At 52.4% G+C, this 18,401-nt stretch overlaps 1 protein-coding gene and 1 long non-coding RNA gene across 3 annotated transcripts in view; one reads left to right on the top strand and one right to left on the bottom strand.

Moving 5' to 3' along the window:
• Positions 1-360: 360 nt before the first annotated feature.
• LOC133357185 (uncharacterized) lies at positions 361-9,517 on the bottom strand. The gene is made up of 4 exons (XR_009756937.1): positions 9,439-9,517; positions 8,841-9,014; positions 4,376-4,524; positions 361-1,560 (listed from the first exon to the last, which is right to left on the bottom strand). It is a non-coding gene; the product is annotated as an uncharacterized LOC133357185 (long non-coding RNA).
• A 7,328-nt stretch (positions 9,518-16,845) lies between these two features.
• LOC133356679 (electroneutral sodium bicarbonate exchanger 1-like) overlaps positions 16,846-18,401 on the top strand; it is an 82,990-nt gene continuing 81,434 nt past the window's right edge. For both annotated transcript variants that reach the window (XM_061574337.1, XM_061574329.1), the window contains exon 1: positions 16,846-17,529. In XM_061574337.1, coding sequence (XP_061430321.1) covers positions 17,485-17,529 — 45 coding nt within the window. In that variant the 5' untranslated portion in view covers positions 16,846-17,484. The remainder of the gene's footprint in view (positions 17,530-18,401) is intronic.

The following is an 18,401-nucleotide window of genomic DNA, read 5'->3' as shown; positions in this document are numbered from 1 at the left end:
ATGCACAGGTGTGCCGTCATCCCTACACAGGTGTTCAATCACCCATGCTCAAGTGGGTTATCGTCTCTGACCAGGTGAGCGATACACAGGTGTGCCATCATCCCTACCCAGGTGTGCCGTCATCCCTACCTAGATGCGCCATCATTTATGCCCAGGTGTGCCATGCACAGGTGTGTCATCATCCCTCCCCAGGTGTTCAATCACCCCTGCTCAAGTGGGTTGTCGTCTCTAGCCAGGTGAGCGATGCACAGGTGTGCCATCATCCCTACCCAGGTGTGCCATCATCCCTCCCCAGGTGTTCAATCACCCCTGCTCAAGTGGGTTGTCGTCTCTAGCCAGGTGAGCGATGCACAGGTGTGCCATCATCCCTACCCAGGTGTGCTATCATCCCTCCCCAGGTGTTCAATCACCCCTGCTCAAGTGGGTTGTCGTCTCTAGCCAGGTGAGCGATGCACAGGTGTGCTCGCTGCTCGCTGCTCGCTGGAGGTCGCTACAGAACGGAGCGGAACAGGAACGGCCACGAGCGTCGCTTCCGACTTGACCAGACCCCGGTTCGAGTCCCGGCTCGCGGCGCGGGATCAAGGTGAGGCGGCAATGCGTGAGCGGTGGTGGTGCTGGTGATGATGGTGGACGTGGCTCTTAATGGAGAGGGATGCTTCGTGCTCTGCCCTTGGGCTAAGGCGTCTCTATGTGTGTGTTCTACCAGCAGTGGGTGTGTGTTGACTGAAAGTTTTCGTGACTGCAGGAATTCATATTCTTTGGGTCTTTCGGTAAAGTCACATAGATAGGTTCAAATTAACAAAATAAAATCGACAAAAAACTACGTTTCGACCGCAACACAAGCGATCGTCATCAGGAAGAAATCAGAGGGTGAAAGCGACTGAAGGCGCGCTGTTTTTATTATTATTACACGCTTTTATTTAACTCACTTCGTCTGTTGTATCCTCAAAAAATAAATCTTGTAACTCAATTTTTACACACTTCCCAATGTGCTATCGACTGCAAACTTCGTATAGCTATGTCATACTGATGACAATACTATATTCTATCATTAAAAATAAAATAAAAATATTTTAAATGATATTTTTACGGCTCTAATTGTCAACGCTTAACTGACGTTGCTTTTAAATCACTACGTGGTCCCTTACGTCACGGAAAGCCTCGGGGAGCCACGCCCAGGGGCGGGGGGTGTGGAAGGAGGGGAGGGGCGATGGGGGAAGGGGGCAGGGGAAGGGGCAGCTCGGACAGTACATTTTATTAAAGCGTGTTTTTAAAAAAGTATTTTAACATTTTATTAAAGGTTTAGGATGAGCGTAGCCCAAGGGTCACAAACGAAGTGGGCGGGGCTAGTGATGTTCATGTGAGGGGTCGGCGACATGGGCCTCTGACACTGGGGTTGCTGCTTCGATTCCAACTCCCGGCAGTGATTATGTTGCGCTGATCATCGGACGACGAGGGGCGAGTGCGGTGAGCCGAGTCCGCACCGTGTTCCACGTGCGTCCACCACCACCACGAGTTACCATTCAAACGGAGATCCGTGTACCCGTGGTGGACGCGAACCTGGCGGAAATGAAACGCAGGTAGGGTAAGTCGTCACTTAACGTGAATTCGCGGTTCTGTTTTTTTGTTTTATTAGGGGACACTTTTCGCACAACGCGGAATGCGCCCGTTACAACGCGGAACGCGCACGTCATTGCGCGGAATGCGCCCGTTACAACGCGGTTTTTGAGCAGTTGACAACGAACTACTTTCTTGAGCTGAGCGGAATGATACAGAACGCGGCGACGTACCCATCACCTTAATTCTTAGTCCCCCCGTGGAATGGCTGCAGGCTGATTTCGGAGTGCAAATGAGATTGAGTCGCAGTCATTCCTCGCTTGACGCGTTTTCGCCTAACGCTGGCACTTTTCAGGAACGCATCTACCGCGTTAAACGAGGAATTAGTGTCCAGGCCGATCGGAGCGAGAGTCGTCTGGGAATTCGTTTGTTCCCTTTCACGTGAACGTAGGAACTGTTGAGAAGAGTGAGTGGGCTCGCTGGTACAGGGTGCTGATGGGCGGTGGTCGAGACTTGGGATGGAGTGGCAGTCAAAGGAGGGAAGAGGCCTGAGAGGACCTCCACCACGTGGGTTGACGGCGATGGAGTCCGCCCCCGCGGCGGGAGGCCGGGTAGAATGGCTTTGTCGCGGCGAGGCCGTGAGAGATGAGACGCGTTTTGGGTAAAAGCCTCCGTCATCCAGCAGTGGAGATAGATCGTGGCTGCTGGTCAGGATCACGATCTCTATGTAGACTGGAGGAATCCGATCAGCTATCTTTTACAGGTGTCCAGTAGGGGCGGGTCAGCAAGGCACAACAGCAAACAAGACTAAACAAGTCGGAATGGGGGGTTTGTTTGAAGCGGGGGGCGTGGTGTTGTGGGGGGGGCGCAGAGGTCGCAAACGGGTTTTGATTCCTTACCCGTACCCGTACCCGGCCGCACCAGGATCGCAAACGGGTACACGTACCCGTACCCGACCGTACCCTACCCGTACCCTACCCGTACCCGGCCGGGTACCCAACCGGGTACGGGTAGGGTACGGATATCGGGTACCCGATTGCGACCTCTGGAATGAAGCCATGTTGCAGGCGCGGATGGGTTGATTCTAGGAACTTGAATTGTGAGAAGAGACAAGACGTTGGGAAATGAGTGACAAGTGGTTACTCATCAGTGACTCACGGTCTACCCGTACCCGTACCCGGCCGCACCAGGGTCGCAAACGGGTAGCCGGGTATCGGGTAGGGTACGGGTATCGGGTAGCCGGGTATCGGGTAGGGTACGGGTATCGGGTACCCGGTTGCGACCTCTGGGAGGGCGCGGGGGGGGGGGCGAAGTGGGTGGGGCGAGAGGTGCTCGCGGGGGGGGGGGCGTAGTGGGTGGCGCGAGGGGGCGGGGCCTCCCAGTTCTCGGCCTGCGCGTGCGCGTGTCGCCCCCTCGTGGCGAGGGAGGGGCCGGCAGGGAGCGGTGGGGAGCGCGCGGGGTTCTGTCGCCACCTCGTGGACGCGTCGAGGAGTCGCGCTCCAAGCCTGGACGCCGTTGACGCCGAACGTAGAATTCGGGTTGTGAAACGGTAAACCGGTTAAACCGGTAACCGTTTTCAGAATTGATGAGCGGATCCCCATATTAATTCCCAGTGGGATGTCAGTAACGGATGCACGCACTGATTGCCACGCGTTAACTTACACCTCCGATTGGCGCGGATGGCTACGTACGGTGCGAGAGGTTTAGCGTAAAAACGCACACGCTTCCAGACGGCACAGCAGGCAGCCGAAGCCACCACGTGTGGTGCGTATGCCCTCGTGACGCAGTTAGAAGGCGCAGCCGTGATCATAATCACGGGCGAGAATACATCGTTGTAAGCGGCTTCCGCCGTTATGCCATTTAAATAAACTCACAGTCAAAGTAAGAAATGCGTATATTTATATCGGTATCGCCAACCAGATCAAGTGAATTGAGGCGTATTGGATTGAAAGAGTTCAACTTGGCATTGTCATTTAAATAGACGCGCTGGCACCGATTTTAACGAGCTCCAAAAAATGTTCAAGTAACTCCCGACGCTGAGCGGTTTGTGTGGGTTAAACTCAACACGTGGGCGCGGGGGGGGGAGGCTCATCCGTCAGTGGATAGACCGGTTATGAGGTCGCACTAATTGCATCCTCGAAGCAGCAGCAGCGGATTTTGGTTAACCATCGAACAAAGGCGGTGGTCACCGCTGCATCGTGCGCCTTTCAGATGCGCTTCTTCGGCCGTCTGGAACGCTCTTACTTCCGTTATGTAAGTACGTACGTTGGACTTCTTTCGCACCGTACGCAGCCAAGCGTGCTAATCGGAGGTGCGATGAGGAAGCCACTGGCGCTATGCACTTTTAAATCAACATTGAAAGCTCACCTCCCTAGAACTGAGTTTTGTGTTTAGTTTTTGTTGCCCTTCCCAGTTCTCCGGAGATGAGCTTTCAATCTGGGGCCATCCATTGCGTACGCATGGAGGGGGGAGCGGGGGGTTAACACAAATGCGTAGCTTGCGTATGGGGGGGGCGGGGTCTACTGACAATGTACGCATAAGAAACGGGGGGGGGGCGGGTGAAGCCTCGATAATAATTTGTCTACATTGGCCTTCAAGTGAGTTAGATAGTCCGGCGGTGGACTATCTGTTTGCTTAAGCACGTGAATAATATTAATCCTTGATCGTTTCTGCGTGAATCAAATATCGGTCGTTCTATAAGATTCGAGGTGGGGGGTGGGGGTGCGTTAAGGAGGAGTCAAGTTCTGACAGATTTTTGCGTGCCTACTAAATGGACGGCAACGTACGGCGCGAAAGAAGTTCAACGCACAGCGCGTACTTTACACGGGCATCAGTGACCGCTCGGCGAGGCGCGGCAGGAGGAGCTCTCGTCCTGCTCGGGGCGCGCGTTCCCCACCGCGCAGCCGCGTCTCAATGCGCTGGGGGCAGTGACGGCAGCCGGTGTTTGTGCGCCGCGTAGTTCATGTGCTGTGCAGGGTAGAGACAGTGTGGGGGGAGGGGGGGGGGCAGACAATCACAGGCAGAGGAGAATAACAGGAAGGTCTTACACCTGGACTTGAATTGAGGGCAGCAGGGATGTCGAAAGCATAGACAGCTGCGGGAAGGGATTTCCAGGCAAGGGGGGCAGCGGTGGAGCATGAGCGACCTCCCACTGAGGACAGGTTGACTGGGGGGGGTGTTGTATATGTTGGGTATGAAAATTGTTATGTTGTATGCGTGCGTGGGTGAAATTATTATGTTGTATATGTGGGTTATGAATATTCAGTGGAAATAATAATAATTAAATGAAATTTGGCCAAATGTGTAATTATCCGGAAATATGTTAATTTATGTAATTACGCACATTTTAATTATGCCAATTCGAGAGGTAATCGTATTAATTATGCGAGTGGGTGTAATTATGATAATGCAAGTCGTTATGATAACCAGACCCCGGTTCACCCCGTTATCGCTTTAACATTTACCGAGTATGTATTAGTGTGTTTATTAAGGTCACCAAGTTCAAATCTCAACGCAGAAGCAGATCTTATGCATAGATTTCAGGAAAGAATCACACAACCACTTCTGTATTGATCAATTTATTACTAATTCAACCTTAACTATGATATAGTATGCGAACTCTCAATCCCGGAACGTCAATACGGCATCAATACAGTATCATCAACGATTGTCTGATTTCACTTTGACAACTGCACATGGATCCCGCATAACGCGATGGTTGTTAGTGAGAGAGAGAGTCGTTAAAACATGCAAATACTATGCTAAGAAAACCTTAACGTTAATGAATGATTATACTCAATATTGTTCACGCAGTACCGCACTCCTTATTGATCATACGCAACCCTTATCACGTTGTTAACACCTTGGGTCACGGGACAGTTGAATATTCTGTAGAGGATGCGAGTACGTGCGGCGATTATGACTGAAGGATACTTGAAAGATTATACGGCGAAAAAAAAAACACAATCAAAACAGTTACTATTCTTAAAGGCACCAATCTCAACAGATACATCGGCAGGTTATCTGACAGCAGAACGGCTCGGAGTAAGGGCCTGCGACGGTGCTCCTTTTCCGAAGATCGTTATCTTATACCAAGTTTACTAATTGGGGACCAGATCACCTGATAAGGATCCGGTGGGCCACCACTCCCCACGTGAGCGTGGCTCGGCGGAAGGAGGTGCCAAGAATCAGTTCGTATTGATGGATCTGTTGGGAATTTATGCGATTAAGAGTACAGCCCACTAAATATTAAAGATAAAAATTAAGAATACTCTTATACGACGGATGGCCACCACTCGGTCTCGTTGTGATGCCTTCCCAGCCACGGATGACTTATGGGTTCGAGTGTTTGAGTGGTAAGAGTTGTCTTGAATAGTCAGTGTTCGGAGTCGATTCTTTATGTCAAACAGACGCCTGGTGGTCGTGTGGTGAGGGGGCGGTGCGCGTCATACGTATCAGGCGCTCCCCTGTCACCGTGGTGAATTGCTCGGATGGCTGTTGATACGCTGTCGCAGTTCGGAACCCGGTCGGTAGGTGGCGCCCACAACTCGCTCGTAGCGTGCAGCGCTGGATCGTCGCCAAGTCGCGACGCTCACCACCGGCGGCAGCGGAGATCTCCGGCGGCAGCAGAGATTGACGAGCTGAAGATGAGTCGAGCCGACCCGCTGGTCGCAGCTCGCTCCTGAGTCGACCCTCCCGGTCGAGCTCGCTCCTGGGTCGACCCGCTGGTCGCCCTCGCTCCTGAGTCGACTCTCTGGTCGCACTCCTGAGTGGACCCGCTCTGGTCGCACTCGTTCCTGAGTCGACCCTCCCGGTCGAGCTTCTGAGTGGACCCTCCCGTCGCACTGGTTCCAATGCTCAGGATCCTTTACTTTATGCCGAAAAATCCCCCTGGATCCCGCCCACAAGGCGGGGCTTCTTTTCGATTTTTGCTATGTCAGGATCTGTCCGTAGGCAGGTGTGTCCATGTGTCTGTCCGTATGTCCGTGTGTCCTTGTGTGCATCACTGACGGTATATTCGTTGTCACACTCCCTCCATAAAACCCACGAGCAAACAATCAGATGTTACAAATTGCCTCGAAGTCGTCTCTCTGTCTGGGTGCAATATTATCTCTTGTCTGGCCTTCTTCATGACCCAAAACACAGACGTTACAAATCGTCTCATAGGCGTCTTTGTTCGTGTTGCAGAACCTGGAGGGAGGGGCAACACTCTCTCCGACCCGGCGCACAAAGAAATGGTTAAAAAGTTTTAAGTTAACATTTGTCCCTTTACTATTTCACAGTTATGATTCTGTATGTAACCTAAGGTCTGTCGTTTCCCATCGTGGTGCCCGACCCAAGTGTAGGTGTTTCCCCGAGCGTACACACACTCCTATCCCGCGCTGCGGGGATACAAAGACGGCCGGGATCTCCCTTTCTCTCCGACCCTGGGTTTAACATCGTTTTTTTTTATTATGTATTATATTCGACCTGGTTGTGATTCATCCCGTTATCCTGGCTTTTCCATAAGTTTTACTTTTGTCTTTCATGCATATACTTATTACTATAAATTTATTTCCGATATCTTAGGTTAAGGGGTAAGTTTCTTGATCCTAGGAATTCGTATTCCTTGGTGCCTGGATGGTTATATAAGCGGAATATAGTTTATGGTGAATAGAGTTAACATTGATGTTATGTGCGATACTATGTATTGTGATGTCTTTAACTTAACTTGTTTGTCAGGGCTTTACTGACACGAAGTTGCATTCATAGCCCGCAGTCTTTGCCCCACCCTATCTCTGCTCGCCGTTGTTGTTGCCTGCCGTTAATTCAAGGCCTCATTAATTTCCGTCACTCCTGAGTAGGTGAGGGCGGTTGAACCTTGGAGTCAGTTCTGGTTTTTGTCTGCCTGCTTCTTCTTGTGTCCCCTGACCCCGGGAGTTATTATTCTACTTTATGGCCTGTCGAAGCCCCACTCGCTGTTGCTGGGCTGGTGTTGTTCCCGGCTTTTTGCTTACGTTTGCAGTTCGCCGTGCTCTTGATTTCCTTCCCTCTTCAACCTTATATTGACTATTCGCTCCTGTCTGGGTGCGATTCAATTTTGACTTAGGAAGGTTCTGATTGTCATATGCTTCGGGTCGAATTGTATAGAAAGTATTGAAGTATGGAAATAACATTTCATATTGACTTAATAATGGTGATGGTTCAGTAGGCGTAACTTGTGGCCTGGTTTAATTGGAGTGGGTGTGAATATCGATAACTTTAGCCTACCCTGTTGTTAAATTCCGACTTTAACGTTACTTTAATAGCAATACAGAATAATTGAGCTTTTTGTCTTAACTAGGCGAATGCGAACTTCTGGTGACCCCGCAGCCTTGTTGTTCAGCTGGGTCTGCCTCCTTGAGAGATATACACCACTCTTATTCTCGTCTCACTGTGGTCATCCAACCTTCTGCTCTGGGAGTGTTATTCTTACTTTCAGGTCAAAGGCCCCCTCACGTTCAGACGTGCAGGGTTGTTTACATCAGCTCCCCCCCTGTGCACGTGTTCTAACTAGCTCGGAATCCCTGAACACACAATCAGTGATGATTCCTGGCTTTCTGTGGTTGTGATTTAGACAAAGGCGCCTCTGTTTCTTCCATTGCCTTTGAGTCGACACTGCCCTATTATTTGCCCATGTGCTGAGGTCATAGAATTCGTTTTGACTTCAGTAATATTAACATTCAGTATTGGATTAGCAAATGGGCAACGGTTCATTTATGTAGCTCGCAGCCTGGTCTCCAATTTGAGCGAGCGCGAGGATCGATAATTTAGCCTACTCTGTTGTTGAATTTCGAATTTTGACGTTACTTTAAAACCATGCAGGATGGTTGGGCTTTTTGCCTTAACTATGTCTGGCTGACACTCCCACTGTCTCTGCCGCCTGCACGGGTGACATGTGCCCGTTCATCAGGCCTTATCTTTCCTTGAAGCAAGGTTGCAAATTCTGCCATCCTAGCCCTCCTCCAGTTCATTACTTAACAACACCTGGTGTTTTGCAGTTTGCTGCGCTTGGTGTGTTTCAATCATTAAAAAACAAGTAAAAAGATAATATATAAAAAAAATCATCAAATATTATTAATCTCAATTTTGGAAGAAGGTTAGTATACAACAGGGGGAGGGGGGGGGGCTTCCAGAGTGAGCCTCGGTTGACTGGAGCGGAGGGTGTGTGGAGGAGTGCCTCTTGTCTTGGACTCTGTCCAGCGAATGGCGAGATCGCAAACGTGTCCGCTGTACCCGTCTCTCTTTGGTCCGTCGACACTTACCCAGAGAGAGACACCCGCCACAACTGATTAAAGGGCTGCCCACCAAATCAATCCCGGAGACGTCACGAGTCCACAGTAAACTCCTCCGCGCTGCCGATGCGCTCCACAACTCTTGTTCTGAGCCAGCTGGCCAGGATTGGGAACAAGGTAGACAACGACTCTTCACCCAGGCAACTGGAGAGCACAACAGACCGAGTGTTACTCGCCTAACATTGAAACTAACAACAACATGAACACATTAAAATAGGCTTCACCCTGGCTGGCAATAAAACAGTTGGGTTAAGATGTTCAAACACCAAATACAAACATTTTGTGCGGAATCCTGTCTGCATTAGCCACACGTCCTTGTGGTGCACGTGTAGTGGGTAATACACTGGAGGGAACTTTCACTTAGAGACCACACGTTTATTATAACAATTTAACAACTCAACAAGCTCCAATACAAGAGGGTAACGGCCCCTTTCACCCTATGCTCTACGTAGCCGGCTCGCTCGCCTCTTCTGGCTGTCGCTGTGCCTACACTACCGGGGCTTGAGTCTTGTCTGAAGTCTTCCCTGGTTATAAGCTGGGAGCTTCACTAGTACAGCTCAAGCCTCACCCTAGCCAGGAGTTCGGCTTTGCCCAGGGGGCTCTTCTCTCTTCAGGGCTCCCAGGTCGGTCTTCTGTCTTCAGCCGGACGATACTGAGCTGAGCCGTTCAGGGCCCTGCCTTATATACCGGGTCCCGGCTCACTGCGTCCCTGGCCACGCCTCCCTTCCAGAATATTCTCGAAGGCCCTGGAGAATTACCTCATCCCCCCAGCCCCCTTCCGGGGATCTGGGGTCCCAACCGTTGGTCCCGATGCTCCCCCCAGGGAATGCCGAGGGCCAACTGCACCTCATCATCATTACTCTTGAGCAGGTCCGGCCTCCCTTCTGCTCTCTACTGGCCCGAGCCAGTACTGCCGGCTACGAGTCGTGGCGATCGTGGCCAAACCTGCCACGACACATACAAACAAAAAGCATGCTCTGATAATCGATGGCATTGTCTTTGAAACTGATTGGTCTACACCAGAGACAGCCTTGTTTAGGGCCTAGCCTCACCAGTGTCAAACCAGAGGACGCCGAAAGGCGAACAGCACAAGGACACTGCCACACGTATCAGAGCATTCATAGCTCGAAGTGAGCTGCGGCAAAATTTAACCTTTTTTGATAGTGGGGGAAAAAATTTCCATGTTGTAACATTAACATATTTAATAATCACAGTCGCCTGACGATGCTAGTTGTAATTACTGACGAAACGTCGTACTCCAATTGTAAATGTTGTGGGTTTCCTCTCCAACACACCGGTGTGCTGTACTAGTAACAAATTGGCATTTGTTTTGTTTACGTGACAAACCTTACTAGTTGTCTATGTCGGGTGGTGGTGGGGTTAACAACACATTTATATATTCACGCGATCTAACCCAAAAAAACCTGTTATGGACAAGAGGTATTATTAAATATATATTTTTTAATTGAAACTTAAAATCTCAACGTTTTCAGGCCAATCACCAATGCACCCCGAGAAATCTCCGCTGGGACTTTTAACAGTTTCCCGACTTCTTTCTTCGGTCTCGCAAATTCAACATCTCGAGAGCGCTTCCCAATTCCCAGCGCCCCGCTTCCCGCCCCGCGACCCACTGAACGCAGCCCGCAATGTCATCTTCAGCGATCGAACAGCCCCCGTGCGTCATCGCTGTGCCGGGGGCTTGTGGTTGGGGATTGCCTTTAGATCGCCGTGTCCGTGACACGAGGCCCCCCAAGACTCGTGGGGGGGAGGGGGTGGGGGTGTTGGAGGGCGAGGGCGGGTTCGGCAGAATCCCACTCTGTATTACAGGTGGATGAACGTGGGTACGTATGTATGTTGAACTTCTTTCGCACCGTACGTAGCCAACCGTACTAATATCGGAGGCACGGGGGAATGACAACAAACTAAACACAAAAAAAAACTGTTTTTAACAAATGAGTTCGTCAATCTAGATGCTGATTTAAAAGTGCCATTAGCTCCCAGTGGCTTTCGAATATCGGAAAGAAAGGGCGTTCCATGAGAGTCGCAAAAGCGCATCCGAAAGCGCGCGATGATGATGCGGTGACGACCGCCGTTGTGCAACGGGCTCGGAGAGGGTTCACGATGGCCGTGTCGGCGACGCTCGTGAGGGCCCACGCGCCGCTGATTTTCTGGGTTCGAGTCCGCGCGTTTGTCAGCGGCTCGCGATTCTAAACTCAACAATTTTTTTTATTTTACCAGGTAAGGCCCCACTGAGCTGTGTAGCTCTTTTTCAACAGCGACTTGGCCACAAATGACAGCTCAACTAAGTGGCTGATCACGTGGTAATTTATAGCAGTCAGAGAAAAGTTCACGCGACCACGAGGAGAGAGAGAGAGACACGCAAACTCCAAATACACAGCAGGCGTCAGGGTCGTGATCGAACCCACGACTTCCTGCATACCAGGCGAGGTAGTTAACATCTCGCCACCGTGACATGATTGCACCGGGCTCTGTGTATCAAAACAACAAGAACATGGAAGCAGAGTAATAAAGATGAGCGGTGCGGGCCACGCTGGGCTCGCAGTCTCTGACCGGCGTCGACTTCCAACTACCCCCACCCCCAGTCCAATCTCATCACGGGAGGGGATGGAGGCGATGGAGGGGATGTAGGCCACGCCGCACGCCTTCCCTTCCCGCGGGACCGGGCCAAAAACAAATATCCCCGCGTCGCTTAATGAGGAGCGGCGTGGGTGGGAGATGAGATGGGAGTGGGTGGGGGTTGAGGATGGGAGGGGTGGGGGTGAGGGGGGATGGGAGGGGGTGGGTTGAGGATGGGAGGGTTGGGGGTGAGAGGGGATGGGAGGGGTGGGGGTGAGGGGGGATGGGAGGGGGTGAGGGGGGAGGGGTGGGGGTGAGGGGGAGGGGTGGGGGCGAGGGGGGATGGGAGGCGATGAGAGTCTAGACTAATTTCTAGGAGGGTGCTGCACTGGCACAACAACAATAATTACAATAATGATGATGATCGCGATCTAACCCAAAACCACGATTATATTAATGTATTTGTCGCGAAAGCCCACGTCTTGATCAGAATAATGATGACGATGACACGAATAATGTACAAAATTATTCAGGTAGCGATGTATTCAAACAAAAACGATGCTCTTAGAATCTAAAGTGGCTTGGACAGCAAGGCAACTTTAGAACAATCCAGCAAAGCCCAGATGCGTGCATTGGGAACATCGTCAGGGGTTGGCGGAACCGCGCGCGATCTTCAGCTGGGGTCGTCCGGAGCGCCTCCTGGGGTGCTGCCGAGGGGCCCTCGGCACCCGAGGCCTCCGAGCCCTGGGGGTCCGGAGGACGCCCTGGGGGCCCAGAGAACGCCCTGGGGGCCCAGAGAACGCCCTGGGGGCCCAGAGGACGCCCTGGGGGCCCAGAGGACGCCCTGGGGGCCTGCAGGACGCCCTGCGACTGCGGTGGAGAGCCCGCGATGCACCGTCGCTCATCGGCGCTCGAGTGTCGCCTGCCAGAGGAGCCGCGCACAGACGACACGACACTGACCTCGCGTGCAGTGGTGGGGGCTGCCCCCCCCCCTCTCCTCATCCCCCCATTCACAAATGCGGTCATTGATCTGACTAAGTTGGTCCAATGGACACACTGATTGCGATGATGAGAGGTGAGACGTTTGATGAAGGAAGTTCTGGAAGGGTTATAGGTGATGGAACGGAGGCCAAGAGGCGATGCTGTTGTGGAGTGACTCATGCAGCCAGCTATGGCTGCAGGGTTTGGTGGTACATGTTGTTTATGTCGTTTTTTTGTGAAATTTCGGTCAGTTTCTATGATCACTGTTACATTGCTTATGGCTTTTATTTTGGTGATTTAGAAACGTTCTTTGGTTTGGCCATGTTTGTTTGTTAGAGTACGGAGTTAGACTGATGGCCTTAATCTAAGTTGTCTTGTGCTTGTTGTTGTTGTTTGACTTGCATCCCACTGGGATTTTTGCACACAGCATTGGTGTACGGTGCTTTTTCCTGGAATTTTTGCTGTTTTTTCCCCCTGGATTTTCTGTTTGCACTTAGTCACATAGTCACTTTAAGATGTTTTCTTGTTCATGTTTTTGGTTGTTGCGGTTGCACCCGATTCAAGAGCCGAATGGCTCACAGGACTATACCTCATACGTGAACTTGAAACTTGAATATGGTGCTTAGCGGTGTTAGCCACCGCTGTGTGGCAGAGACGCGAAGTGCTCGCGTGAATCTCTCCGCTCAACCCGAGTGTGACAGCACTGCAGTGGCCTGAATGTGCACACTCGTCGCCCGGTGCAGTTATCACAATGTATCAATCGAGTATCACACGCGTGGTGAACAGCGAGCTATATTTAAGCCGGTCTTGCAAACTCGCCTCTTTAAACTCGCCTTTACACCGCACCAGTTCTAGCCGTTCACCCTACAGGCTGTGATTAAATCTTGATTTGAAGCTTGGTAAGGTTATGATTGTTTACTTATTCCCCATGCAAGGTGACGCACTGGGATCAACGGATGAAATGCGCCACTTTAGAAATGTCAATTATCATTATGCGTCGGGTGTGAGTCACGCAGCAGCAGCTGTCTGTAGTTTATTTTTGCTACGATACAAACAAAAACCCTTGGCTTTGATATACAAATTAGCGCGATGTTTGATCCGCTCGATAAATGGGCCGCGAAGCGAGCACGTGGCCGGCTGACTCCGTGCGCGTGCAGCAGGAGCCGGGGGGTGACGTCCATAAATGACGTCACGCGATTTTGGACGATTTTTGACCCCCCCCACCCCACCCCTCGTCACACGGCGTCACAAAAAGTCAGACCCCCCCTCAAATATGACGACACAAAGCTCTGCTCGCCCCCCCCCCCCCAAAGCATATTTCCATTTTGAAAATAAAACATGCTTCAAATCGCTTTAAACTATTGTCATTGTAGTGCGTATTCAATGTGGCGCTGCACTCTGATGTTGTAGGAGTGTTGTTATAACAATTAGTGTTGTTATAATAATTCTATATTTATTTAAATTTGCGCATTTTGAGGTGACGTCACATTTCTCCCCCCCCCCCCCCACCATCGTCACAAATGTCTGACCCGCCCCCCCCCTTAGGTGCGTGACGTCATTTATGGACGGCCCCTACTCCCCCCCCCCCCTCCCCCACGTCATGTAGGTCATGTGGTTGACCATACTTCACCACCTTGGTCTATGCGGGTTGGTGATGTAATTCGCCACTGATGTTAGCCGTGGCCGGGGTTCGAACTTAGGTGCGGGCTTCGTAGCCGCGATGCTGCAGCAGCAACAGCAACAGCAGCATCGCCTCCTCCCCCAACTTCCGTAACGCCTGCAGACAGGGTCCCCCTGAAAGCGAGTCTTGAGACTCAGTGAGGCTTTGGGTAACCAATGCCTCACTGCCCCACCGCAGGTACAACGACAACAACAACAATGACAACAACAACAATAACCACTGCCCCACCGCAGGTACACCGACAACAACAATGACAACAACAACAATAACCACTGCCCCACCGCAGGTACAACGACAACAACAACAATGACAACAACAACAACAATAACCACTGCCCCACCGCAGGTACAACGACAACAACAACAATGACAACAACAATAACCACTGCCCCACCGCAGGTACACCGACAACAACAACAATAACCACTGCCCCACCGCAGGTACAACGACAACAACAACAATGACAACAACAACAACAATAACCACTGCCCCACCGCAGGTACAACGACAACGACAATGACAACAACAACAACGATAACCACTGCCCCACCGCAGGTACAACGACAACAACGACAATGACAACAACAACAACGATAACCACTGCCCCACCGCAGGTACAACGACAACAACAACAATGACAACAATAACCACTGCCCCACCGCAGGTACAACGACAACAACAACAATGACAACAACAACAATAACCACTGCCCCACCGCAGGTACAACGACAACAACAACAATGACAACAACAACGATAACCACTGCCCCACCGCAGGTACAACGACAACAACAACAATGACAACAACAACGATAACCACTGCCCCACCGCAGGTACAACGACAACAACAACAATGACAACAACAATAACCACTGCCCCACCGCAGGTACAACGACAACAACAACAACAACAACAACAACGATAACAACTGCCCCAATGCAGGTACAATGACAACAACAACAACAATGACAACAACAATAACGCCGTTGTGGATTGACGTAGCCGCCTCTAAATTGCGACCGCATCTCTCAATCCGCGGTATGGAAAAGCCTCGTGCGGGTGATGTGTGACAGAGAGGAGAGGGAGTCCCGTGAGTCACGGCCACGGGGAGGGACGGGACGGCCGAGTCTGATCCTGGACTGCAACGGACGCAGAGAGTCAACGCCGCTTTGTGGCAGCGCGCGTGCGAATGAGTAAAGGAATGAGTTCATGAGTGAGTTGACACATTAATGAGCGAATTAATGCATTTTGGACACAATGCGGGCGGTTGAAACAAATGAATGCATTAGCGTTTGATAAATGAATGAGTTGGTTCATGATTGCTCTGCAGCAGCGCCACGCCTGCGAGTGAATTTACGAATGGGTTAATGAGCGAGTGAATGAGCGAGCGAGTGAATGAATATATGAATGAATGAGTAAGTCACTCACTACCTACGAGGTCTGCTCTGCAGCCCCTGGCAGCGTGGGGGCCGTGAATGAACGAGCAGCGCGTCCTGCAGCAACAGCGGCAGCAGCAGTATCAGCACGCCTGCAAGCGAGTCTGCGAATGAGTGAATGCACGAGTGAGTTGATACGTCGATGCATTCGCGAGTGAATCAATTCGTTGGTTTCACGAGCGTCGTGCTTCAGAATCGTGCATGCGAGTTAATGAACGAACGGGCTCGTGAATGAATTAACCGATTAGTTAATTAATTCGTGAGTGGCTGGGTTCACGCGTGATGGAGCATCATCACGTATTCAACGAATGAATGCACGGGATTTCACCGTATTGATGCATGCATATTTGAATGCACGCGTTACGGAGTTAGTTAATAATTAAATGAATAAATCGCTCGATTGAATGAATGAAGGAAGGACAATTGTTGGAGCTCGGCACGTAGCCATGCGCTCTTCGCCCGCTGAGACGCCGCTGATTTACGCAGTAGAAGTGTCGGCAGCTGCAGCAGCAGCAGTCGCAGCATCTGAAAGAACAGCAGCAGTAGCGGTAGTGACCAGATCAGTCGCGCCATCGTCATCAGCAGCAGCGGTAGCAGCAACAGCAGTCGAATCGGTCAGTAGCAACAGCAGCAAAGTGGCCTTAGCGGGGCACGGCCCGCTGGATGTGGGTTGACGTGGTTAGGTGGGCGATTGGGGGTGGGGGACTGCGTGAGTTGGGTGGGATGGAGGGGGGCAGTGGTTTTGTGAGATGATGTTAAGTGGTGTGGCTGGGGGGGCTGGGGGGGGCGAGCGCTGTAGCGAGGAATGGTGGTCGCCCTGACCACAAGGTGACCACAAGGTGACCACAAGACACCTGCTGCGTTACAGCCACTGGGCTGGGAACCGCGATCCGTGCGTGAGCGAGTGGGGGGCAGCTTTGTGCGAGATAACAGAGCCCCCCCACCACCACCGTCTTTGTCCCGCCCTTCTCACGGCTCCTGGCCACGCTCACGCTGCTCGCCGTGAAGTGCGCGGGATGGAAGGAGGGAGGAGGACGAGGAGGGTGCGGGAGGAGGATGAGGAGGGTGGAAATGAGACGTGAAACGTGGGGGCAGGAGTTTGGTGACGATGAGAGGGAGCAGGGGAGAGAGGGGGCTCAGATTACAAAGCCCTGCGCAGCGTGCAGAGTGAGTGCACCTGCTTGTTGTTGTTGTTTGTTTACGCGGCGGGACGCGATCCCCCAGTGGGGCGATCGAGATACGGCGTGCGCAATCGCGCGTCGATGCCAACAAAGCGCGGCCACCCACGCGGCCGCGCGCATTGCACGCGGCAGCAGCGGCGGCAGCGGCGGCAGCGGCGGCAGCGGCGGCAGCGGCGGCAGCGGCGGCAGCAGGGGCAGTGGCAGCAGCGGCGATTGTGCAACGCGGACGCGCGCGTTGGGTGCGCCCGGTCGCCGTGCGCCGTGACCCCGCTGGCGGCGAGACGCGCACGAGGTTGCGATTCATGAATAAACATCACCATCACCACCATCACCACCGTCATCACCATCACCACCGCGGGCACGTCTCTATTGAGTCGCGATAGCCCCGCGTGCCTCACTCCATACATGGCGTTTCCGGAAGCGGTGGAGGAGGAGACGACGCGTGGATAGCGTCGTGGCGAGGCGATTAGGAGTCTCGGCGCCTCGCGGAGCCGAAAGAGCGACCGGCGAGGGAGCCTCTGACCGAGCTCCACCCCGCCCCCTCGTGTCGCCGCGAGCTTCACCGTCGCCTCGGAGACGCAGCCGCGGAGAGCCCCGCGTGCACACGACGAGTGCGGCTCGCGAACATCGCGGCAGTGAGCAGCAGCACCCAGCGACCAGCACAGAGTGACCAGCACAGAGTGACCATCGCACATCCGGGGTGAGCACCACCGGCTGAACATCGCAGGGCGACCCCCACCCCGCGCCTCTCTCGCCGGCAATGGACGAGGACAAGGGAGCGCAAATGCAGCCGCTTCTGCCAACGGTAACGCAATCACCACCACCACCATCGTCATCACGACTATTGTTGTTGCATTATGATACGCGACGTGGTTAAAATGATGATTATAATCACAACTCCTTTTGTCCGAGCCACTGCTGCCGCGTATCGTTTGCTCATACTTCGCCACGTCGCCGATCAGTCGGGGTTTGCCGAACACGGGGAGCATAGACGTTGGGGTATAGTACAGTACAACATTGCCTTGGGTTAGAGTGGGGGGGACGCCCGGTCAGACATCACTCGCCATCGATGTCGTTAGCCGTCCTTGGCCGGGGATCGAACACAGGTGGCCGACTTCATGGGGGAGTGATCTCACAACTGCGCACTACCGCTGCCCGCAACAGTGTGTCTTACTACTCTAGCTGCTGTTGTTGTTGCTGTTGCCGTGTTACAGCTGTCAGCATTCTCTTGGGGCGTCTGTATCCTGCCACTCGCTGGTGTCAATTCTGCTCCCGTGTGGCAGCGGTCGCAGCTCAGGGAAGGAGGGAATAGCCGTCTGATATTGATCTCTCTCTCCACGGGGCTCGATCAAGGTATATAATAGGCGATATTTGGAGCAATGACCCTTCTTCGTAGCACACGCTTTGTATTGATGAGAGGAGATGGAGCGGTGAAATCAGGTGGCACGCAGGTGCTGGGTGGATTGTTACGTCGCGGGAGCGCGAGGGATGGCGGCGGTGGCTTGGGGAGGCCTTCATCCAGCAGTGGATTGAACATGGCTCATGATGATGATGATGATGAGGGTGCTGCTGCTGCATTGGGATGTTTGGCCACGAATTCCATGATTAATGAAAGTTGCACTCCGTGTGAGAGCAAACCAGACAGCCCTACCACGTAGTAGCAGGGCGTGACACGCA

The sequence above is a fragment of the Lethenteron reissneri genome, chromosome 7, assembly GCF_015708825.2.
Source record: "Lethenteron reissneri isolate LAM-NWPU_2019-01 chromosome 7, ASM1570882v1, whole genome shotgun sequence".
In the NCBI taxonomy this organism is placed as follows: Eukaryota; Metazoa; Chordata; class Hyperoartia; order Petromyzontiformes; family Petromyzontidae; genus Lethenteron; species Lethenteron reissneri.
The sequence above is the reverse complement of the archived record's forward strand: the minus strand, read 5'-3'. Positions and strand labels throughout refer to the sequence as shown.